This window comes from Dermochelys coriacea, chromosome 13 (assembly GCF_009764565.3).
Source record: "Dermochelys coriacea isolate rDerCor1 chromosome 13, rDerCor1.pri.v4, whole genome shotgun sequence".
Taxonomy (NCBI): Eukaryota; Metazoa; Chordata; order Testudines; family Dermochelyidae; genus Dermochelys; species Dermochelys coriacea.
Genome location: NC_050080.1, coordinates 20,514,885 through 20,540,431, shown reverse-complemented (window position 1 = coordinate 20,540,431; position 25,547 = coordinate 20,514,885). Strand labels below are relative to the sequence as shown.

Sequence of the window (25,547 nt, the reverse complement as noted above, 5' to 3'; positions counted from 1 at the left end):
AAAACAGACTACAATAAAACTCTGGGGGGAGGGATAGCTCAGTGGTTTGAGCATTGGCTTGCTAAACCCAGGGTTGTGAGTTCAATCCTTGAGGAGGCCATTTAGGGATTTGGGGCAAAAATTGGGGATTGGTCCTGCTTTGAGCAGGGGGTTGGACTAGATGATCTCCTGAGGTCCCTTCCAACCCTGATATTCTATGATCATTCTATGAAAACAAAAGCAGCCAACATAGAAAGAACTTGTGCTGAAATATCACTGAAAGAAACAGCTGAAAAACACATTAAGGTGGATTATCCATCGTGCAGTACTGCTAACTCCAGAAATCATTCAAAAATCTTAAGTCTGATCCCCCAAAAAGTGAGATTGGTTTAAGAGTCATCATGAGATTTTAAATAAAATAAACGTAAGGTCCTGTTTTGCATTCTGGTTTTGAGACATTAAGGTTTGCATTTTCCAGCTTTTCTCCATTACTATCTACGAAGGCTAGAAATAGCTTTTGTTTTAAAAAAATATGAAGGCTGAGATTTGCAAATAACATGACTCCTAGAGGTAAAGCTTTAAGATAAACACATCATGAGATTTGGCAACACTGATTCACACACTACACATTAAGGATTAATATTTTCCAATAGCCATGTGGAATTTTGGTTATATTTTAGCCATTATGCATTTCAAACAAAAAAGAATAAAATTACAAAAAGTTTGTTAGTATCTTAGATGTTCTTACATGAAAAATATACCCAGTCAGAGACTGTAATGAGTTAGCATTTAAATTCTCCTTGACTTTCTATTACAATAGAACCTCAGAGTTACGGACACCTGAAGAATGGAGACTGTCTGTAACTTTGAAGTGTCCTTAATTCTGAACAAGATGTTACGGACTTCAGCCGCTTGGGTGGGGGGGGGGGGAATGCTGGGGCAGAGGGGAAGGGGGCGTTGGGGCTGCAGCCACAGGGTGGTGTGCAGGGTAATCAGAGCTCCAGGTGGGGGGGCGTGTGAGAGCTTCTGCTCTTCAGAAGCACTAGAACTCAGGGATTTAGACCTTGGGGGAGTGCTGGAACTCTGCTTCAGCCCTGCTCCTGCTTTCAGTTGGGGGGGGGGGGAGAGAAGGAGGGTGCAGTGGGGCTGAAACCAGCGCTCCCCTCATAGTTAAGCCCCTAGCCGCTATGCCCCCTACAGGGCTGAAGCCAGGAAAGGAGCTGCAGGGCTGAAGCCCCAAGCCCCAGTACCACCACTCCCTGCCTGGAGCCCTGACCCCCTCACGCTGCAGCCCCAACCCCTGCCCAAACCCCAGAGCTAAAGCCCTGAAGCTGTGGGGGGGGGGGGGAGAGAGAGAGAGTGTGAGTGAGTCTCTCTTTCTCCCCACACTGCTGCAGGATTACTTCCGGTTCCACAGCGTGGCCAGTTGACCGGTATGTCTGTAACTCTAGTGTTTGTACCTTTGAGATTCTACTGTGCCTTCTCCAAATAAGAAACCTGTTACAGTAAGATTAACAGAAAACCTTTAAGATGGCCATTTCAAAGTATATACTTACACATTCGTAGTCTCCATCCTGTGGTACCTTCCAATCAGAGGAATTTTTTGTCTGGCCAGATGCATTCTTCCCAAAGCTATTGAGCTGATTCTCCTTTTCTTTTTGTTCAAAATATTCCAGGAATGATGGTTTGGCTGGCTGCATTGTTTCATCACTCCCTGGAAATATTTAAAAAAAAATGGTAAAACAATGGTCACTTCTGTAAAAATCAGAAACTAGAGCATTTTATATTTCACCAAACAGAATCTGTCTCAAGCAATTAGTTCACTAATAATATTTGGCAAAGCTGACAAAGTACTATCTATTTGGAAAGCATTAGACAAATAGCTAATCTTCACGCCATTACTGTGAGAGAAGTATTATCCCCATTTGCCTGTTTCTCCATCTGTAAGAGAGGTTAAGAGACCACAGAGCCAGTTGCATCAAAGCCAGGATTAGAAGTCCAGAGGTTCTGATTGTTAGACCTGTGCCGAATCCATCAGAACAAACTGCTAAGTGACTGAGCCATATGCACTAGAAGCTGCATACAGACTTCAGCCAGCTGGATGCCAGCTTATTTATTACAAACTAGGTTGTATGCATTACAAAATGTGAAAAAAAGGATATAAATTAAAGTTCAACAACGAATGAGATCAGAACCAAATTTTTTTTTTTTTTTTTTTTTTTTTTAAAACAAGTGAGAACATGCTACATTTTCCATTTGTCTGAAACAGTACAGAAGGCCAGCTGCCACCACACTCCAAGAAAGCCCCTGTAAGTTCCTTTGTATAACGGGTTACATACCCTGTCCTTTCCTGAAGGCGTGGGGAGGGACTATTAATTTTTTAAAGGTATGCATGGGGTCGGGAAGAAATAGATTTTAAAAACACTTATTCTACCAGATTCTTTTGCTAGGATATTTCCCTTAGTCAAATACAGGTTCTCCTACTTGGTGACACAAGTTAGATTGGATTAGAAATAAGGATGGTAACATGCCCTGCCTTCCTTCAGCCACATTTACATTTGGATTGTGGTTTAATGTGATCTGTGCAGTGGTGCTGGAACTAGAGGTGCAGCCACACTCCTTGGCTTGAAGTATTAACACCATCAAATACATGGTTTCCATCAGCAGCACCCCCACTATAAATATTGTTACAGCACCCGTGGACCTGTGTACATTTAAGCATGAATTCACCCAACCAATCCCCTCTAGCACACAGTCACCCCTGCTCATCTTATGTCAAAAGTGGAAGTGTATGGCCACACATTCAATTAGGACACTGATGCCGTTTGAAACGGATGAGATTTGAGGTACAGATGAGATGGGATCTAGGAGAAGCCCAGCCTTCCTCAGTTGAAGGATCATTAGGATGCCATATGGGGTTATGAGTCAAGGGAAAAGAGACAAAAAGTGAACAGACTGTAGCCTCAAAGCACCTTGGGGGTGGGGGGGGAGGATGGGCAGGTGGGAATTAAACAATACAAGAACTGTTAGAAGTAACAAAATATTGACAAAAGTTTCAATGTGGATTCTTGACAGTATAAAAGGATAGGACTGTCAAATTTAAGACTTACCTGCTAGTGCAACTGGTGCAGTTTCAGATGTTGTTTAATATGTATTTAAATTTATGTCCAGCTGACAAACAAGGTTTAATGCAGATAATACTTTGTACAGAGTCTCAGCATAAGAATAAAAATATGCTTGTACAGAAGATATACTATTGCAGCAAGCTACACCTTAGGATCATGAAAACTGAAACTATTTACAAAGATTATTCACAGCTAAATGCAATATTGCTGTCATTTATGATAAATTGCTGCATATGGTTTCTGTGCACATTACATACGAGTTAGAAGAGCAAGTCAACTAACCTATTGTGAATACCCTGTTTTCAAAAGGGAATGTTATTTCATTGTGATAAAAAACAGTTTTCTACACAATGCAATAAATCTATCATGTCTAAATACATTAAGCATTACAGAAGTCAAGTCTCACATATCCATAAAAGCCAGCAACTCATAAATTCAGTTTCCCACAACAGTTACCCCAGGTCAAGTGCTAGTATAAATGGCACCAAAATTAGCCAAATATAAGCCAGGTCTAGACTGGGTAGTTAAGATTACACCATCAAGTGCCATACAAGTGAATAAAGTATAATTGCTAAAACTAATAAAAAATGGGGCTTAAAATATATAAAATAGTCTCTTAAGTGATTTGCCAGACGTCCATAAGACAATCTTTGGCAAAGAGTTTCACGTTTTGGAGATGTGCAAACATAAGCTTGTCAAAGGTCTAAATTTTCCAAGAGACTGTACGCTATTAACTGGTGCTTTATTTTTGATATCTGGAAATCCATACATGGTTTAGTCACAAGAGTAATTCTTTAAAGTAAAACTGACATCATATATTGTAGAACTTCATTTCCAGATTTTATTTGATTATTAATAGATAATGGTTTGAATTCTTGTACCAACTTGATATTTTAAGGACATCTTGTGTGTTTACAGAAGTGTTAAATATAGAGTAAAATGAACTTCTATAAAGCAATAAGATATTTTAGCATGATCCTTGGCTTCAGATACTGATAGAGACAAAGGGATGGCTGTACAAATAATATGAAAATATCATTAGAACTCTTTAAGCATCACTGCAATAGATATCTTGTAGTCTTTCCTGAGCCAGCAAACAGCTGAAGGATGAAAATAAATGCTTACACATCTGCATCATAACAGACGTGAAGACAAATTATTTTATTCTACCACTGGCAATAGTTTCCTTTTTTAAAAAGCCTCATTGTACAGAATCAGATCAACAAAGCCACCTTCAGACAGACAGCATGAAGGTCAGTCTGGAAATATGTTTGCAAAGTAGAGAAATATTGTGCTATTGGGGATAATTACTGAAGTAGTATAGAAATCTAATTACCACTGCAGTGACAAAACATTTATTTAGAGAGTGAAGACACTCTATGCATACTCATTCTATGCAACTGTAAGATACTGTTAGAAGCAAGATGCACATTATAAATGTTAAAGTCAATGAATACAGAGCAACGTTTTATGCGGTGGAATTTTGTAGAATAGGCATGAACTCATGTTGGACAATACAGGATAGTAATCGAAATGAGATTTAAGAGGCCTAATGTGAGTAGCTCCAAATGAGGACAAGTTGAAGGAGGCGGGGCTACACTGGTACGGGCATATCCAGCGGAGACCCAAGGGTTATATAAGTAAGATGGCTCTTTACGAAAGATGGCTAATGGGGAGACCAAAGACTCTGTACGCAGACCGGATATCAGTGGACTCCAGAGAGACCAATCTGCATGACAGCCTAGAAGAAGGCTACAAGAGTCGCCAACCCCGAATAAGGGAAATGTCAAGAATGAGGAGGCAGCAGCATGAACTCATCTGTGTGTACACACACATGGTCTGGAGCTCTTTTTTAAAAACCTATATTATAATGGTCAAATTAGTGGTTTGAAAAAATCATTTTTAAATACTCCTTCAGAGAGTACTACTTGATTTTCATGAGCTTATACTCTTCCTGAAAGATAATTTTGCTTAGATGTAGTTGCTGTACTGCAGGAATTAAATTCAGAAAGTAACCTTTAATAAAATAAAATAAAAAATCTCCCTCTTCCCAGAACAGTAACATTTTATTCTGCACCAACTAACTGTTGCTCATAGTAACATCCGTGGGTAGGTGCAGTCAATCACATTACTAGTTACTTCAGTCATGGGAGGGTCCTTTGGTAATTTCAGTGAAACCAAAATTACACATTTCTGATGTTTAGTCAACTAAATTTCTGTTTCCACACAGAAGAGCAACATAAGGATATAAATAAAAGGCAAATGACTACAAGCAGCTTCTGGGTTAGATTTTGATAACTCTACAATAGTTAAAAGAAAGCATGTACTGTACTTCTCATCCACCAGTAACCATGAAGTCAGCTTTGTCCTTTGAGAGATACAATAACCTTCAGTCTTTAATAGCCACCAATTAAGTACATTTGTACGGGACATATTTTTAACCTTAAATATTGATTTACTGGAATAATTTATTAAACTGATTAAGATGCAGGTTTACTAAATTGATGAAGAAATGATGAATGGAAAAAGACTGTAAAATGACAAATCTAGCACAGCTCTGGGGATTTTTATAAATTTTAATTGCTACTATAATTTCAGAGTCAGGTTACTTATTTAGCAAGATTGACAGAAATGCTCCTTGAGAAGGAAAGACAATACACCAAGTCAATGTCATTCTGGCATGGTAGATTTATTTTTGTAATCCTGACTTACATCGATGCCAGCTTTGCAGAAAGGTCATCATTAATTCAATACAAAGTTCATCTGTTTAATTCCATTTAAGGTTTTCATAGAAACTGAAGAAGAAACTAAAAACTAAGTCTGGTTCTGTAAAGAAGGGTATCAGATATTGGCCACTACTGGAGGAAAATACCAGACTAGATGGGACATTTCCTAGTATTACAGGGTGATATCAAAATATTGATGTTTAACAGAAGTGAAAGTGCAGAGAGAGATAGAGAATCACTACTGGTTATACTGTGGGCATTATGCATGTCAGACTGGAATAACTTCTTTATGTAAGCATATATACTTAGGACCTTAAAAAAAAAGCCTGTTATGGAAATGAATCAATACAGCTCCTCTGGAGCTGTTAATGTTTCATCATTTAAATATGTAGTCATTTTAGGAGCCATATTAATTACAAAATGGAACACAACAGCTCTGTTGGAGCCTTACCAGTCTATTACATGTTTAGGATATTTATTTAGCACCATCAGTGCTCATAGCACATTATTTTAAAGTTTGCCAAATGAAGAATAAAGATCAGAATCCCTACCCAAAAACGAACTATGAAAAAAGAACACACTCAACTGTGCTGTTGGTATAATTTCTTTGAAAATTGAGAAATATTAATGTTTAAAATCTATTTTGGGACAGATGTTAAAAAAGAATAGCAGTGAAATGTCACTGCCATGGCTGCTCAGGTTAAGGGAAGATCACAAATCATGTATGGCAAGTCCCCCCCCTTACACCCAAAGATGAGAATTCTAAAGCAGTGCTATACAAAGTACTCCATATTAACATTAATTTCAAAATTACTATTAAACATAGCCTTGTGTCTGGTAAATAGCCACTGCTTTGAATCTTCATTAGTATTGCCCAATAAACTCTAATGGCATTTGAACAGGATTTTCCAAAACCAGAAGACTTCAATAGGAGTAGAAATAGGCCAAGGAAGAATGCTTTTGAAAATTCAACCCTATTATTCAAGTAAGCTTGCTAAGTAGTAAAACTATGAATGTAACAAGAATGTTTCTCTCCTATTAAAATAAATGGGAAATAGAAACCAATGCAATAGGAAAAAAAAATCCTTGTTTTACTATTTTTCCCTCTTTATAGTGAAAGCACGTTCCGGAGCTGTTACTGGCTATGATAGAAGTACACATTCCTTCAAGAGCTGTAGCTCACAAAAGCTTATGCTCAAATAAATTTGTTAGTCTCTAAGGTGCCACAAGTACTCCTTTTCTTTTTGCAAATACAGACTAACACGGCTGTTACTCTGAAACCTGTAATCTATAACCTCTTGTGTGTTCTTTAAATCCGTGTTCTGTTTTAAAGAGACCTATACCTGAAGCATGTAGATTTTCCTCATTCCAAATCAGAGCTGGAGAAACTGCACTGCACGTACATTAAGATTTTAAAATCAAAACAGCCCTGCCAGTTTGCTAATGGACATGTTCATGTACAGAACTATAATTCTATCTAAAACCATAAAATGTTCCCTAATACAATATTACTAACCCCATAAGCGAAGTTAGATATTGAGCATGTGTATATTTTCCTGATAGGAAGCCTAAAGATTATCAAAACAAAAATTTGATTCTTTCCTCTAAACTTAATAGAAAAGTTTTAAATTAAAAACGTTGAGAATAAAAAGCTATTTTGTTTTACACATTACCATGAAGTGCTGAATGCCCAAATGCACAAACATTGCACTAGTTCATAAACTGTCAAGACATTAATTGTTTTTGTTAAGTCAGACTGTATTTTTTGGAGACAAATGATATCACCAGTGGCTAATTAGACTACAAACTTCTATAGGAGGAACTTATCAACACAGGATTATCTTGGAGTTTTCCGACCAACTACACACAGGTAAGTGCTTTGAAATTCTTGGATAAAAGATCATAAATACAAAGTATTTTTCTTGTACTCTGTCTTTCATCATGGCTTAGCCTTGTTGCATCAAACTATTTGATATGCCTATCCACTGAGAATGAGAAAAAATTTGACAAAATCTGAGTAGTTGGGCATACTTTCTGGAATTACATACTAGAGTACTAGGAAAGAACTTGACTGACTTTGTTAGACTTTAGTTTGCTCATAATCCTAGATCCTGCAGCATCTAGACAAGCTACTAGAAGACTACAATTAAGTTCCAGAGAGTGCATGATTTGTGATAATGGGCTATAGGGTGGCAGGAGCATGTACACCAAGGTCTTTGGACATAACTTACTATTTGTTTTGTGATAGCATGCAGAGACCCAAAGTAAGGATCATGGTGCTCCACATCCAGGAATACAGAGTTCCTGTATAGAAAAGCTCCTGATCAAACTTTGCAAGGATGTATCAAGTGATGTTAGTTTTAACTTTAAAAATCAGAAAAGCCATTGCTGTCTTTTATAGTTTAACTCAAAGGTCTAAGCTAAGCATTTAACAATAATAGTGCCCAATGATTACATACAATAAATGCCTAATATGCAAATTTCAAATGGAAATTGTAGTTCTGTTTGCATCAAGCTTTTCCTCAAGAGAACCATAATGGAAGTTTAAAAGCCACTTGGGATAATTTGTACAGAAACTAATAAAGAGTAACAGAACTGCATCATTTCATTCAGCATAGCAGAAAGAGGCAAATGTATTCCACCATTAATTAATTTCCTACCCTTTAGTAACATGAACTGGAATTCACCCACATGAAGTGCAAGGCATGCAGCATTTCACAACTCCTTAAATTTACACTGATAAGTCTTCTCACGATTATGAGGAACTTTCTCAGTCCCAAATGAAATCTAAACCATGCTTGGTGGGTCCTGCCACCAATGCAAAGCAACAGAGAACCATTACAATTAATTCAAAGCATCCAAACTAATTTTGTAAACTATAAAGTATCTTATATTCATTCAAGAAAGAATATTTGTTCGTAATGACACAAAAAGGTCTATGGTACAGGTGATAGAGGAATCTTTCTATAAAATGAGAAAAGGCTCTGTGCATGTTCTGTGATGCAAGAAGGTTAGTTAAACTGACTACCACCCTTTTTGACATCTTCCTTTAGTATGTTTTATTAAGAACTATAACAATATTATACTAGCCCAAAAGCAAATGAAGGGACAGAGGCTGCTTTCCTCCCCATACACCACCACAGGATTTTCTGACAGGGAATTCTTCTCTCTCAGCTTGTTTGCTTTAGTCATTGGACTAAATACATGAAGGCATTGGAGAGAAAAGCAGAAAGGGGAAAGAGTGACAAGTTCCGATTGGATAACTCATAATTCCACCATGATTTCAACAATTTCCATCCCACCATCAACCTCAGCCTGGACCAGTCCACACAAGAAATCCACTTCCTGGACACTACGGTGCTAATAAGCGATGGTCACTTAAACACCACTCTATATCAGAAACCTACTGACCGCTATTCCTACCTACATGCCTCTAGCTTTCATCCAGATTATACCACTCGATCCATTGTCTACAGCCAAGCTCTATGATATAACCGCATTTGCTCCAACTCCTCAGACAGAGACAAACACCTACAAGATCTCTGTCATGCATTCCTACAACTACAGTACCCATCTGCTGAAGTTAAGAAACAGATTGACAGAGCCAGAAGAGTACCCAGAGGTCACCTACTACAGGACAGGCCCAACAAAGAAAATAACAGAACGCCAATGGCCATCACTTTCAGCCCCCAACTAAAACCTCTCCAACGCATCATCAAGGATCTACAACCTATCCTGAAGGACGACCCATCACTCTCACAGATCTTGGGAGACAGGCCAGTCCTTGCTTACAAACAGCCCCCCAATCTGAAGCAAATACTCACCAGCAACCACACAAGAGAACCACTAACCCAGGAACCTATCCTTGCAGCAAAGCCCTTTGCCAACTCTGTCCACATATCTATTCAGGGGACACCATCACAGGGCCTAATCACATCAGCCACACTATCAGAGGCTCGTTCACCTGCGCATCTACCAATGTGATATATGCCATCATGTGCCAGCAATGCCCCTCTGCCATGTACATTGATCGAATTGGACAGTCTCTACGTAAAAGCATAAATGGACACAAATCAGACGTCAAGAATTATAACATTCAAAAACCAGTCAGAGAACACTTCAATCTCTCTGGTCACTCGATTACAGACCTAAGAGTGGCTATCCTTCAACAAAAAAGCTTCAAAAACAGACTCCAACGAGAGACTGTTGAATTGGAATTAATTTGCAAACTGGATACAATTAACTTAGGCTTGAATAGAGACTGGGAGTGGATGAGTCATTACACAAAGTAAAACTATTTCCCCATGTTATTTATCCCCCCCACCCCACCCCCCACTGTTCTTCAGATGTTCTTGCTAACTGCTGGAAATAGCCTACCTTGCTTGTCACCATGAAAGGTTTTCCCCCCCCCCCCCCCCCCCCGCTGCTGGTGATGGCTCATCTTAAGTGATCACTCTCCTTACAGTGTGTATGATAAAACCCATTGTTTCATGTTCTCTCTGTGTGTGTGTGTGTGTGTGTGTGTGTGTGTGTGTGTGTGTGTGTGTGTGTGTGTGTGTATATAAATCTCCCCTCTGTATTTTCCACCAAATGCATCCGATGAAGTGAGCTGTAGCGCACGAAAGCTTATGCTCAAATAAATTTGTTAGTCTCCAAGGTGCCACAAGTACTCTTTCTTTCAACGTGTTTTAGAAGACTGTTACTCTACTGTTAAAACACACACCACTTTCTTGTCAACACCAGAATGGCTGTATATGTACTCCCACTGCTAGTCTACATGACTGCACTCACAGCTACATGACACGATATTCCTGTTGCACAGATGGGAAGTAAAACAAACAAAGAGCAGTCATCTTCACCAGAAGTACTGCTTATATAAAGGTGAAAAGCAATACGGAATATAAACTACCACAGGGAAACATGCCCAGTACTGAAAGAAAGTTCTCATTTGTGGACACTTATATTCACCATGCATCAACAGTATAGCAGGGGGGAAGGAAGTGTTTAGTCAATTTAGATATTTATACAATGCTCATCACAATATCTGAGGACATATTGCTAATAATGCTTTATGTCCCAATTACTTTTAAATGGTCACTTTAGATATAAAGCTATACCACTGAAAACTCAATAACCTAATACATGAACCGGAAGTAGTGTTATGGAAAACCATCTTCCGAAGAATAGCAGAAAAATGTCAATGACATACTTCTGCAATAACCACATCATCCATTTCAATACCAGGCAACTAAACAACTTCAGACACTGACTGTCATTAAACCACCTAGAGCTGCCTCATAAGTATAGATAAATAATGCTTTATTCATTTGCAACAATAACCGAGAGTAAAACCTAGTGGGTGCCTTCTAAGCCACCCACATTTAATTATGCTGTGCATTTTAAATTACAGTTTTTACATAGAAAAGTAATTGCTTTACATGAAAAATTAGACTTTAACTAGTGAAAGGCCTATTGAATGTTGGCACTTAAATATTTCACTTTAAGTAAGTTAATATATCAATATCTTGTACATTTAACACAAGACTACAACATGTTCAGATGGCTCCTCACCTAAAAATATTGCAGAGCGCGCGCACACATACACCACTTTCACTCATAAATGAAATGCTGCCATCTCTAGAATAGAAGGTGGCTTCTTAACAGAGCACAAGCATTTGCCAGCTTAGGACATAGGAAGAGATTTCAAGTGTAACTGGAAATTCCAGATGAATTCATGGAATCATTGGATTTGGAATCTAGCTAAGACGCTGAAGCTAATGCACCTACGCAGCGAGGAGTGCTAGAGGATCTTTAACAATCACAAACGGAGATATATTTTACATCATATCCAAATGACAAGGGCATAGCGCTATTAGAGCTGCTAATTCCACACTGCTGCATTTGTATGCTACAATAAAGAGCCTCACTCATCTGTATACAAAAAATGCTCATACACAAGACACACCCTGGGACACTCCAGTTCCATCGTATGTTTTGTTTGGTGCTCACATGCCGCAACAACAGGCCCTTTTAAGAAAGACAGGGCAAGTTTAAGTACTGACCAAGCCAGTTCTTTCTTCACTTATGATCACTTATGCTTACAGCCCAAGAAGGCAGTATAGTTACCTTACCTTCCACATCAGGTATGCTTCTACTCTTTAGACCTAAAAATCTCCAAGGTACCAGTTTTCCTCATCTCAAGTCCTACCCATTTTATGGGCAAGTAATACAAACAAGATGTGGATAAGACAAGATTTTCAATAGTGTCTACCAGCACTACGAATACTAGCAAATGGCAGGAAATAAGTCTACTGACAAACATACACACACAAATAGCCTGGTAGATAAAAGAAATTTTAATAAATTAAATACAAACACTTATCAATTGCATGAATATTAGTGAAATTTATCATTAAAGAGGAAATGACAACTTTTTTCCCCACTGCAATTTGAGCTCATGGCTAGCTGAAGTGTAGTTTAGTAGATGAAACAAGAAAGGACAATAAAAAGATTTGTGGTGGCTATACTGAAATAATTCTCCTAGTCTCTGAGCAGAACAAGAGCTCCTTATATTACAAATGAGTGCCCTTCCTTAGTGCTTCAGAAGGCTAGCTTTTCAAAGTTAAAATTAAAGGTTGCTCCAAAGCAGTTAAACTCATATCAGGTAAGCTCTTAATGGATTTACAACAACAACAAAAAGATGTGTAGCAGTGCAGTTTAAATAGTTGCAGTTCTCAAAAAATCAAAGACTCAAGGGTTAGTACACAAGACTAGGATATCTAGTGATATGTTTGTTTTGGGGGGCTTTTGCGGGGGGAAGGTTTTTTTTTTTTTGCGCAAATGTTTGAATATTTTGTTTTGAGTATCTCTTTGGAAAAACAACCAAGCAATTGTAAAATATTTACCCAGCCAAAATTAGTACATGATGGATTTTGGTACTTCTGTATTCAACCCTATACATAACAAGTACATTTAAAATCTAGTATATTTAAATGATCAAATCCTTTTTAAAAAAAATTTCATCTAAGAACAGAAGATATGGCTATCAAAGTTTCATCACACATAGTATGAGCTGCTAGAGGAAACTGTTTCCCAGAACTTCCATAGAAAGCCTAGTATTCAATATGACATTTCAATGCGTCTCAGACCCTTTTTCATTTAAAAGGCAGGTTTTTTGTTTTGTTTCTTTTAAATGGTACAAGAACCAGTTTTAAGCACACAGGAGTTTCAGGTTCCTGGGAAGATTCTACTCTACCACTGCTGCTATGTAAAAGAATTTAGATCTTCATACTGTATTCACCTGAACACTCTTTACCATGATTTGCTATACCAGTTATCAGTTGAAAGATAGATCACTTAATATATGAATTAATGAAAATTCTCCAATTCCAGTGCATTAAAAATACCATTATTTCACCCATTTAAGATTTTGAAAAATCCTTCCTCAAAAGAGTTCTGCTGCTGGTTTGATGGCTTTTTATAGCTCAATCAATTTAACTGAACTTCAGGAGAACATTAACATGGAAATAAGTTGAAAAAAATGGAGCATTCGAGGCAATTCACAGGAAAGGCATTTGCAAACTCCTAAGAGATTATTGCCTAGCCATCTCCCCAAGAAACAGTTATACAAAGGAATATTAATACGGACAGTGCACTGGGCTGCACTTAGGAATTCAATATTATTCTATTGGAGGAGTGAAGAAGAAAGGAAAAGGAGTTTAAGCTAAATTTTAACCTGATATGTTTCAGAGTAGCAGCCGTGTTAGTCTGTATTCGCAAAAAGAAAAGGAGTACTTGTGGCACCTTAGAGTAACAAATTTATTTGAGCATAAGCTTTCGTGAGCTACAGCTCACTAACCTGATATGGTAATTTTCCAAATGATGAAATCAACAAACCAACTGTGCTGAAGATTTTTTTTTTTTTTTTTTAATGTAGGTACTCTGACAGCAAGAACAAAAATGCTGAATGAAACCAAGCTGCTCTGGGTCCTCTTGAAATTATGGCATTAAATGTACATGTACATGAAAGTAGTGTGCACAAAAGTGACGTCGTCACTTGCACCGGGAACCTCAAATTCATTCCTCAGACTGAGGAAGTCCTCTGACACTTCCAAATGTTTAGAAGCTCATCTTCCAATTCAAGCAGCAGCTGCCAGCAGCCTGTTCTGGAGCTCCCTCTTCTGGTTAGATGCTAAGACTGCAGTAGCCATTGTAGGATGTCCCCAACCACAAAATAAATGCTGGTTTTAAAGTTGGGTGTTTCATCTGTGAAAGTAAAATTACCACATACATCCTCTATACAGAGAGTAATTGGAGGACAGAACTATTTATTTTCAGTTTGTAAGGACCACAAACTTTTGAGGTGAAGGTGAATTAAGTGATGGTAAGTGAACTGAAATAGGCCAAAAATGAAGGGGTTTAGCATTGTTCAACTTTGTAATTGTACATTAATTCACAAAGAGCAATTCCCTCTTCCATCCAAGTTTAAACAGAATTTTGGTAGCATTCTTCCTTTAGTGTGAAGTTAGTGAATAGTTAACAAGTGATAGCAGAGGTGTGGGGAAATACTCAAAAGTGAAAGACTGATCACAGGCTTTTTTCTTAGAACAAAAAACGCTTTAGATTTCTGCTCCCTTGAAAAGCCACATTACTCAGATTCTTTAAAAGGAAAAACTCAGTATGTTTTCTGTTTGTGAACAACTGGTATTCTCACCTTAAACAGCCCTTGCCACATCTTCTTGGGCAAATTATAGTAAACTACTGTACATAGATGCCTGATTTTCCATCTCTCTCCTTGTCAGATGTCAAGAATTATAACATTCAAAAACCAGTCTGAGAACACTTCAATCTCTCTGGTCACTCGATTACAGACCTAAGAGTGGCTATCCTTCAACAAAAAAGCTTCAAAAACAGACTCCGAGAGACTGCTGAATTGGAATTAATTTGCAAACTGGATACAATTAACTTAGGCTTGAATAGAGACTGGGAATGGATGAGTCATTACACAAAGTAAAACTATTTCCCCATGTTATTCTCCCCCCACCCCACCCCCCACTGTTCCTCTGATATTCTTGTTAACTGCTGGAAATAGCCTACCTTGCTTGTCACCATGAAAGGTTTTCCTCCTCCTCTCCCCCCCCCTTGCTGGTGATGGCTTATCTTAAGTGATCACTCTCCTTACAGTTTTCAGAGTAGCAGCCGTGTTAGTCTGTATTTGCAAAAAGAAAAGGAGTACTTGTGGCATCGTGATGCATCCGATGAAGTGAGCTGTAGCTCATGAAAGCTTATGCTCTAATAAATTTGTTAGTCTCTACGGTGCCACAAGTACTCCTTTTCTTTTTGCAAATACAGACTAACACGGCTGCTACTCTGAAACTTGTCAGACTGTTATCCCGTTTCAGTCATGCTAACACTGAAATGCAAGTCAGCTTTGATAACTCCGTTTCCTTTCTTCCCATTGTTATAAAAGCAGACTTCCCGTTACTTATGGCTAATCAATATTTGCCAAAGTTTGAAATTTCAGCAGAAAAGCCAGAGTTTGCAGAGTTCTATATCAATTTGTAAGCATATTACTATGTGCTCCCTCTTCTGTTAGAAAAAACTGTCTTCACCAAGAGAAGATGGTGAGTCTAAAGAGCCATCAAGTGGAAAAGAGTTTTCATTTGACAGAACTAAGGAATTCCTGGGAAAAGTACTTCTTCCTAAGTGATTTGCATAATGTTTATACCCAATTATTCTTAGCTGGTCTAATCTAGTGGTCTCCAACCTTTTTACACCCAAGATCACTTTGAATTTAAGGGCAATCCCCCTTCCCCAAAACCCCACCCTGCTCATTCCATCCCCCTCTCTCCCCCACCCTCACTCACTTTCACCAGGCTGGGGCAGGGGTTTGGGAGTGGGTGCGGGCTCTGGGCAGAGGGGTTCACAGTGTGGGACCAAGCTCTGGGCTGAGCTTGGGGCAGGGGTGCAGGAGGGGGTTTGGGGTGCTGGCTCTGGGATGGGGCTTGAGTGCAGGAGGAGGTTTAAGGCCAGGGTGCAGCCTCCTGCCAGTACTTACCTCGGGCAGCGTAGCAGCGAGGCTAAGGCAGGCTCCCTGACTGCCCTGGCCCCATGCCGCTCCTGGAAGGGGCCAATGCACCCCCTACTAAAGTCACAAATCTTTGTATTGTTTCCATGGGAGTTCAGTAACTGAGGACTTAAACTCAGATCACGAGTGCAGCCCTTGGAAACAATGCTAAGATGCAAGGAAGGAAGGAAAAACTTCCTTTGGGGAAGAAACAAACCTTCCCTATAAAAAACGAACATTCTAGCCATTACCACGCTGGTAGCTCATACATGTGAGAGCACTGAGGAGCAAGACAACCATGGAGTTTGAAGATGTACACCATAGCCCACTGAAGCATCTATAAAATATTTCCAGTATTGTCAAAACTCCAAGTCTGCAGGAATGGATTTCCATGAGAAAAAGTTCTTAATCGGGGGAGGAAGGAAGAGATTTTTCCCTTTCTTCACACTTTTCCAATTCAGCACTGTCACTGTCCCCTGCTTCATCCAAAGTGACCCTTTTCCAAGTCAATCTGTGAGGAATAGAGGAGCGTATACCCTCCTGCAGCTGTAGCTCACTTCGAGCTGTAGCTCACGAAAGCTTATGCTCAAATAAATTTGTTAGTCTCTAAGGTGCCACAAGTACTCCTTTTCTTTTTTGCAAATACAGACTAACACGGCTGCTACTCTGAAACAAGCTATGCATGGATACATTTTATAGTTTATGTCCCAAGGTCACTATTGCATCTACATTTCTTTCATGCAAATGCTCCATGTGTAAAACTTTTCAATTACGAGTCATTTCTAGTACTGCTAGTACTAATCTTGTCTTGCAGTCTTCTTGTTTCCTGTTTGTTGAGAATACCATTCGATGAAACCAGTAGAAAGAGCACTGCCTGCCACATGTAACAAAGGACTTCACCTTTCCTGGGGGGGCATTTTAGGCCAGAAATGAGGGCTCAGCTGCTGAAAAGAAAAGGTTGTGTGGCAAGGAAGAACTTCCAGCAGATCACCCAGACTAATGAAGTCAATCTATAGCTTAGCGTAAGTGAAGCTGCTGCTAAGAGATACAGTTCTCCAACAGGTACTTCAAATGCTGGACAAGGTTTTTCCAATGGTGGTGAAATAAAACAGATCTGTTAATGAACTTCTCAAAATGAAACAAATCAGATGGACTCCCAAATTGGTTAAAATGCGGTGTTAAAGGTTAAATAATAGCAGTCAAAAATCGTTCGAACTAGAGGGAGCAGCTATTGAACAGTAAGGAAGGTAGTGTTGGACCATATGTCCCTATTACAATTGTTAGAGGTGGAGCTGCACCACCTGTTTCCCCACACAAGGTTACCAGAGCAAACTAAAATTCAGTAAAGCTGACAGTAGGTCCACCACACCATGCTTAATTATTTGTAAAAGTTTCTGCCTCCAGCACAGGTATGCCACATGGATTATACACACTATAGTTAAACTTTCTACAAAATGTCTACATCAGGATAACATGCAACAGAGAGAGAAGAGGTAAATTAAGAACGACTACACAACCAGAGGACTGAAGTATAGGTCCTGCAGCAACCGAGTTATGTTTTGATGCTCCACATCACTATGGAATCAGTTATGATCCAGACAGTAAATAGGCCTCCAGCATTATTAATGGTAAATATGCACATTACTACACAAAGTCCCCAAGTACTCACATTACTGTCATGAATAAGTGACAATGAGTCACAAGACCTTTGTAATACTCAAAGGAGATTCCATTTTGAACAAATCTGATCACGCCTATTGAAAAAGGAGGGACATTTTCCCAGATAACTTGTATCAGTGTTTAACTGAAACCCACTGTACCTAGTGCTAACCTATGGGGCCATCTGAGAGCTGAAGCTCATGCAGCAGCCGCCTCCTAAGAACGGAGTGGTGCAAATGTAAGACACGCCAATTAGTCAGATTCCATTATCTAGTTCATCTTTAAAGCCACAAGCAGGCTGAGATCCAGTTCCTTCAAGGACTGACTTGTCACTCCCCAGAATGTTTACTATGCTTAGCAAGTGTTTTCCAGATGATGGAGCCCAGGTGTCTACTTGGGTCATGAAAATCCCACAACAAGGAAAATTTTCCACAGGTCAGGCTGAGAGTGAACCTCCCCAACTCCTGATTAGGCTGAAAGAGGTGCCCATTTGAACCAGCATTTCTCCAAACAATCATGTTTTAAATACAATCACAGAAGAAATTAACCGTTAGTCTGTATCACCATATCAGCTTAAAAGGTAAGCGAAAAGGAACTGCCACGTCTTCCTGCATTACATCATTAAGATGCAGCCTTTCCTCTCCAAGCCCTCAGCTTAATCTCCCCATCCTGCACCTCAACTATTGCAACCACCTCTTTTCCAGCTTAGGTCAATGCAATCTTGCCCCACTTATACCCATAGAAAAAGTTAATGCGAAGGTAGTTTTCCTGGTTTGTTGCTTCTCCTACATCACCCATACCTCTTTGCTCCTGTCTACTGGCTCTCCCTGCTGAAACACAAGCTATACATCTTCACTTAAGGCCCTTACGGCCTATTCCCATCCTACCTATCATACCGTACATTATTGAGGTAGAGACTGCCATTTCTGCTCTTCCAACAACACCATTCTTCATCACCTACTCTTTATATTTTAAAAAACAAGTACTGTTGCACTTTCTCCCATGTCACCTCAATGCCTGGGAGGAACTCCCTGTAAACATCTGCAAAGCCATTGCATTGTCCTCCTTAAAATCTCAAGGTTTGTTGTTACCTTGCATTCTCCCTGTATGATATATTCACCGGTTGTCTCATTTTCTACTCAGATTGCAAGCTCTTCAGGGCAGGCATCATCTTTTTGTTAAGAGTTAGCACAATGGGCCCTGATTCATGATTGGGAACCCTTAAGGCACACTCAATACAAATAACCAATACTACTTTACTTTTTAGAAGTGAAATCTCTTTAACAAAATGCTTGCATCTAATGAGTGGAACCAGGACAACAGAGAGCACCTAGTAACTTCAGACAGCACATCTCTTTAGAAATGAGAAGTGAGGCTGACATGTCATAATAGAAAAACCATTAACTGAATTCAAAGTTAGAAAACCCAGGATGGAGTTTAACTAGTAATTTATAATTATTTAGTATGTTTTGTCCAGGGAAGTTAGAGCAATACTAAGAGTATCTACAATAAATAGCATAGTGAAAGTACATAAAATTACCATAAAACTAATGTGTCCAATTGGCAGAGCAGCTTGCTGAAAGCCATTACTCACTGTAATTAAAACATCCTTAGCTGCCATACAGAAGACATTTATTGTAATAATCTTAACTTTCCGTTAATTTAGCTTTCTCCCTTCTGCTGACATTTTATCCTACTATGGCCTCATTGTACTTTTTGACCACATACATTCATGTGTTTTTCCCCACTTCAATCACTTTGCATTTTCATCTGTGTGTGAATTAGGGACTATATAATCATTAAAAATAAGGAGTTCTTACTCTTCATGGTCCCCTCTTCTTCCTCTTCTTCCGTGTTTATTACCATTGTACCCAGCTGGGATTCCAGGGTTCCATCATGCTCTATCATGGTATTGGCTCCATCACTCATTGTACTGGCAGCTCTTATAGTACCAGTCTCATCTCCACTTGTCCGCACCATGGTACCCGAATCTGTTTCATCTTCTTCCTGTAGGAGGATGCAAGACATGCATTTACTGATTAGAGTTTTTGGGTTTTTTGTTTTGTTTTTTTTTTAAATAAAAAAGAGTGGCAACATTCAAAGGGAATTGGTACCAATTTCCAATAGTTCTTTGGAGTCTTACAAAAATTTTGTAAAGTCAGCAAGATGTAACAAATTATGCCTTTTCTTCTCTCCTTCCTATTCCCAAATGGGTAATGAAAGATCTTCTCCATCCCTTTTCCTCTAGCTTTATCTATTGTTAGAAATATACTGGGATGACAACTTTGCAGACTGAAGTCTTCCACTTAACTATGTAAGAGTGGTATTAGCAGTACAAGCATCCCAACACAGCCAGCTGGCATCTGAGCCCTGACCCAGTGGCCTATCACTAGGAGTAATTAAGTCGCAATACTCATTCAGCCCTTACTGTCTCTAAGGGCAAATCAACATTATGGGGTTAAGTCGACCTAAGTTACGCAACTCCAGCTACGTGAACTTAGGTCGACTTATTGTGGTGTCTATACCACACTGGGTCGATGGGAGAAACTCTCCCGTCAACTTACCTTATACTTCTCATTCCGGTGGAGTACTGGAGTTGATGGGGGGCGATCAGCGGTCGACTTAGCAGGTTTTCACTAGACCCACTAAATCGACCCCCGGTGGATCAATCCCTCCAACATCCCTCCATGTTAAGTGGAGACAAGCCCAAAGATTGCCGTATATATTTGAACTAAAACCCCATTCTGAAATGATCTAGAGATCACTGAACAGTTATTAGATGGCAGCAGTATTCAGTCTAGTCTATAGCATGTATGTGCATGCTGAAGATCAAAAAAGAGATAATGCCAGACTTTAGAAGCTGAGATTTAAGATAGGTGTTTATCACTAGTGATAAACACTTAAGGAACTGAAATAAACTAAATTTGCAAGCCTTTAAAAAAAAAAAGAAAAGAATTGTACATTAAAATCAAACCCAGTCTTTTCAGAGAATATTTTTTTCCATTTATTACCACATATTAACATTGTGACAGATATTGCAATCCCATACAGTATCTTTGGGAGAACATACTGTATGATAGTTATGATTGGGTCATGTATCATTGTGGGCCAGGAACTGTACAAAACTCCAGAGGGAGGAGGATTGCACAGCGTCACCACGAACTAAAAATAGTGCGGGGGTGATTAAGGTGAATCACTCAGATTGTAAACACTAAGAGGTACCAACCCCAGGGAGGCTTGCACATACTAGTTCAAAGTCGGTATTCTAGAGACCAACAGACAAAGAAAGAGCTTTTGGTATAAAAACTCTGCATTTAAACTGACTCTTGACCTTCTCTCTGATCCAGCAAATGGATAGGACCTTCTGAGCAAAGGGGATCCCAACCCTTGTGGAAAGTCTGCAAAGACCCGGGGCCCTGCTAAGACAGAAAGACTGAGGGGTGACCTCTGGTAAGCTTTAAGCATGCATATAGAAACTTCTGTTTTCTCTGTAACGTGTTTACCTTAAGAATAAAGGTTGTTGCTTAGAAAGAGCAGTGTGGTAATTTGTAACTGCTGGCAATATGCTGTTCATAGTCTTTAGAGAGAAAGCAACACTCAGGCACTGGCCTTTAGGCAGGCTGGCTTGCTGGGTATATCACAGTAAAAAGCCGGGAGCTGTACAGCTTTAAAGCCACTGGTCAGAAGGGAGCAGGACAAGGACAAATTGCTTCAGTTTTGTTTCAGGAGGCAGAAGTGAGCATGTACGGCCTTGTGCTCGGTGGGGCTCATAGCATACGTTCCAAGCAGTTGTGGTGCTGACAACTGTGCCTTGCATAAAACTGGTCACCAAATCCAGTCCGCCCCCAAACTATTGCTCCAAACACAAGGCCTGCTGGGTGCTATGAGCTGCACTAAGCAAGAGACAAGTGCACACAGATGCCCACTTCTACCTCCCTGCTGTTGGAAAAAATCGCAGCAGTTTGGTGGGGGAGGGTAGGACTCAGCAGCCATGTATATTCAGGGTGGGGGGAGAAATAACTATACTTGACACTGCCGTAAATTTCATAAAAAAAAAAATCATCCATGATGTTCATAAGGCCACTTGTTATAAGTGGTAAGCCCCCAGTTGCTGTGTATATGTGATGGTGGCCTTTGTGATCCAAGCTAGTGTCACAGGGCTAACGCGCATACTTCTCACAGAGCTACAATACAAGGTCTCATCACGGTCAACATGTGGTAGTGCACACTGGCCGCCTCCATGTCTGAGGCCTCTGTCCCATTAAGGGTGCTGGTAGTTCACAGCCAAACCTCCTGAACACCAAACCAAGAAGACTGGGAAAAGGATGAACTTCAAAAGTTAATGGGGGGGGCAGGGGGGAGAGAGAGGAGAAATGAAGTTTTACTGCAGCTGGGCAAGAAACTCCAGCATTGTGAGAAGCTGCAGCAGAAAACCTACAGTGCCATGGAAGCTCTTGGTAGCTCTTCCCCTCTAGCAGCGGTAACGTGGCAGGGCAGAGAGGTCACAGGAAAACATTTACACTAGAGGAATCCCTCCACCTCCAACTATCTGGCACCAGCTGTCAGTGATGCTATCACAATTCAGGCACATAAGCAGCTGCACATAACCTTAAAGTCAATATCATGGTGACGCTGTGAGTAAAGATTACTTCCATCCCAAAGCACAATGCAGCCCTAACTTCACAGTGAGGAAACACTGCATTTAACACACCTATATTTCACTGCAAAGCATGCTGTTCAAATCTAGCTTCAGAAGAGGCTTGCTCTATAGAATAACCGTCTGTTGTCCATTTTATTCAGTCAGGTTGAAACTGACGGAGCATGCTTCAAGTTGGCTTTTGACATGCTTTTGAAAAACCACCACTCACATTACAACATTTATTCAAAAGTCAAAACGTAGCATATGAACAAGCAATTACTTGGTCAGCAACTCTGGACTGAAAAAAAAGCACAGAACTCAAGCTCACAGCACTACACCATCAAAAGAAGTTAAAGCACACATCCCCTCACCTTAAATTTGTGTCTGTTTCTATTGTACAGTATGAAATTTCTATAAAGGGGTTTCTAAATCAGGAAGACGGTATGAAGAAAACAACATACTTATGTTATATGGCAAAACAGAAAACACTGAAAACTACAAACAAAAGGCCTCTCTACTATAGGAAAAACTTGATCCAGCCGGGAAAATGTATTTGAAGTCTTCTACAAATTTATTACATATCTTTAAAGTATTTTCCTGGGCTAGTAACTGTCCTATGGTAGGTGTTGTGTCTACATTCCGCTGATCACTAAGGCAAATAGCTCAATATGGTTGAATATAAAGGAGGTGGGAGCGGGCTAATAGAGAGCAGCTACAGGACATGAGTTGAGCAGTCCTAAGCTAAAAAACTCAGGAACAAATCAACGCTGGGATCAGTGACTGAGCTGAACACTATGTAGTATTATTATTATTAATTTCTGTATTAAAGCAGCCAGTGGGGTCTTAATCCAAGACTAGGGCTCCTAGGTGTTACGATAATACAAACAATGACAATCAGGAGGAAGGAATTTTAGACTCTACCACATATGTGGACTACTTTAGAGCAGTTTGGGAAAGGCACCTACTCGCACATATATCAGCATCAATATTTTAAAGTTATTGTGTCCATTAAACACTCACTGAGTTTTCTTCATCATCTTGATCCAATTCACGCTGTTGTGCTTCCTGACGTTTCAGTTTAACGTCCATTGCCTCATTAATCAAGTCCCGCAGGATTGATGCTCCTTTTGCGCTTTTAACAAATGGATGCTAAAAAAGTAGATATATTTTATAACGCTGTTACCCAGAGCTATGCCTATGCCTGCTGAATTACAGTTGGTGTACACAACCAAGTAAAAACAAACTTTTATTTCATAATTTACCCTTTTAGTGATTGAGAATGAGACCCCCATACTGAGTCACACTAAAAGGGAATTCCTGCATTCATACTTTATTTCTGAACTGTCATACCTAGAAATGAGGTAAAATCGTAACACCTAAGTTAACACTATGGCTATCGCTTTCCAATAAGAGGCCAACAGTCTGCCTTCGTTATTTGCCTTCTGCTTCTGACATTCTAAAGGATCAACAGAAAAGCCATAGAGAATCCCTTGATAATGCTTCAGGAACCAAGATGCACCTCTGTCATGGAAAGGAAGAGGCACTTTAGAGGAAAGAACTGGGGCTCCTCTAACATGGTGCAGAGGGCAGGTAACCTCCATCAGCTCAAAGACAGCAAAAGGAAGGTTAGTTATTAAAACGCAGAGAGAGTGCTTTAGAAATTGATTAGCTTTGCTTGGATCTCTGTAAGTAGTAGCCTCTGAGGCAGAGGTGGGCAAACTACAGCCCGTGGGACCATCCTGCTCAGCTTCTGAGTTCCTGGCCAGGAAGGCTAGCCCCAGCCCTCCCCCACTGTCCCCTCTCCCCTGCAGCCACGCCCCCACGCAGGCAGTGCTCTGGGCAGTGGGGCTGCATGCTCATGGAGGGCAGCGTGGCAGCGTGTATAGCTCCAGCTGGGCAGCATGGCTGCCAGACATGCTGCTCTGAGCAGCATGGTAAGGGGTTAGGGGGTTGGAGGGGGCAGAGGTTTGGGGGGGGTGGGAGCAGAGGATGGGGAACATGGGGGGTGGTTGGATAAGCATGGGATAAGCGGGCAGCCTGTCAGGGGGCAGGGTCCCAGGCGGTCGGGGACAAGGAGCAGGGGGGCTTGGATGGGTCGGGGGCTGAAAGTGGGAGGGGATGGGAGCCAGGCTGTTTGGGGAAGCACAGCCTTCCCTACCCGGCCCTCCATACAGTTTTGGAACCCTGATGTGGCGGCCAAAAAGTCTGCCCACCCATGTCACAGAACAACTAGAGGGAAATTGGGATAGCTAGGAAATGGAGGACTTTGACATTAACATAATCAGATATGGCTCTTTTCTAAGCATAGGGTCAGTTAAGGGATAAACCGTATGGCTTAATAGTTAAGTGCCAGGATTTCTCTTTCTCAAAATCTTGAAACACTGACAAAAGCCTGGGGGACCAAAGATGGTGTGTGTATGAGTATGGGAATACAAAGTAGGAGATGGTCTAATTTCTAGGGAAGAAACTAAAGGTTTAAAAACCTCAGGCAACTTGATCTTACACTGTAAAAGTTGTACAGGGGAAGCATGAAGGGAAACCAACATCTCAAATTGCACAAATATTCACTGCCTGCACTGTGGTTTGTTTAGTTAAGAACTCCCTCCGATACCTAGGATGCTTTCAGAGGGTAACAAATACCAAACCTGAAGAAGCTGTGTAGCAGTTGCTCTTTGTTCAGGACATTTCACAAGACACTGTTTTACAAAGTCCGTAAAGTTGTCTGACCAGAGTTCTGGCTTCCGGAATGTTGGAGGAGGATTTGTAGGAATCATAAAAATTGCCTGATAATAAAAATAAAATAAGTATTGTTCTAGTGTTCACTGATTTTGGAAATCTTTAAGATAAAAAAGACACAGAACAGGCAGACATAGATCAGAGCATAGAGACAGACCCCTGCAAAGTTATTCATGTACCAAAACCCTCTGTGGCTTCTCAAGTCTTTATGCCAATGCTATGTATATTCCCCTCCGAAGAGAACAAGGGATTTGTACTCCACACGTTTCCTCCTATGGCAAAACCACTATTTTGCCTAGAGGGTGACATTTGCTATTTTAAACCATTAAAAGTCCTTTACTAAAAAGGAAAGAGAAAAACAGGTGTGTAATACAGGATACCCACTACATGGACACATTCCACCACTCAAGAGATGGAACTCCCAAAAAAGAGGTTTGCCTCTGAAAAATCCCATACCCAAAAATACCATGCTGGAAAGCAATGGAGTAACAAAATGATGGGAATTACCAATGATCTTGTTCCTTCAGAACATCTCCTTACAGGAACTGACCGTGAACAAAAACCACTGGTGTACACTAAATCTAGGGAGAATTAGGATAGCAAAGATTGGAAACAAT

The 25,547-nt window shown here is 40.1% G+C and overlaps 1 protein-coding gene and 2 long non-coding RNA genes across 3 annotated transcripts in view; 1 reads left to right on the top strand and 2 right to left on the bottom strand.

Annotated features, from left to right (window-relative positions):
* STK4 (serine/threonine kinase 4) overlaps window positions 1–25,547 on the bottom strand; it is an 82,023-nt gene that overhangs the window by 42,309 nt on the left and 14,167 nt on the right. The window contains exons 7-10 of the mRNA XM_038369516.2: window positions 24,840–24,977; window positions 23,215–23,343; window positions 19,376–19,562; window positions 1,536–1,693 (exon numbers count right to left, since the gene is read on the bottom strand). Of these exons, the coding sequence (XP_038225444.1) occupies window positions 1,536–1,693; window positions 19,376–19,562; window positions 23,215–23,343; window positions 24,840–24,977 (612 nt within the window). The remainder of the gene's footprint in view (window positions 1–1,535; window positions 1,694–19,375; window positions 19,563–23,214; window positions 23,344–24,839; window positions 24,978–25,547) is intronic.
* LOC122456384 lies at window positions 1,676–23,220 on the top strand. The gene is made up of 3 exons (XR_006275303.1): window positions 1,676–7,037; window positions 20,903–21,005; window positions 22,356–23,220. It is a non-coding gene; the product is annotated as an uncharacterized LOC122456384 (long non-coding RNA).
* Window positions 12,667–14,624, bottom strand: LOC122456385. Its single transcript, XR_006275304.1, has 2 exons — window positions 13,689–14,624; window positions 12,667–13,565 (listed from the first exon to the last, which is right to left on the bottom strand). It is a non-coding gene; the product is annotated as an uncharacterized LOC122456385 (long non-coding RNA).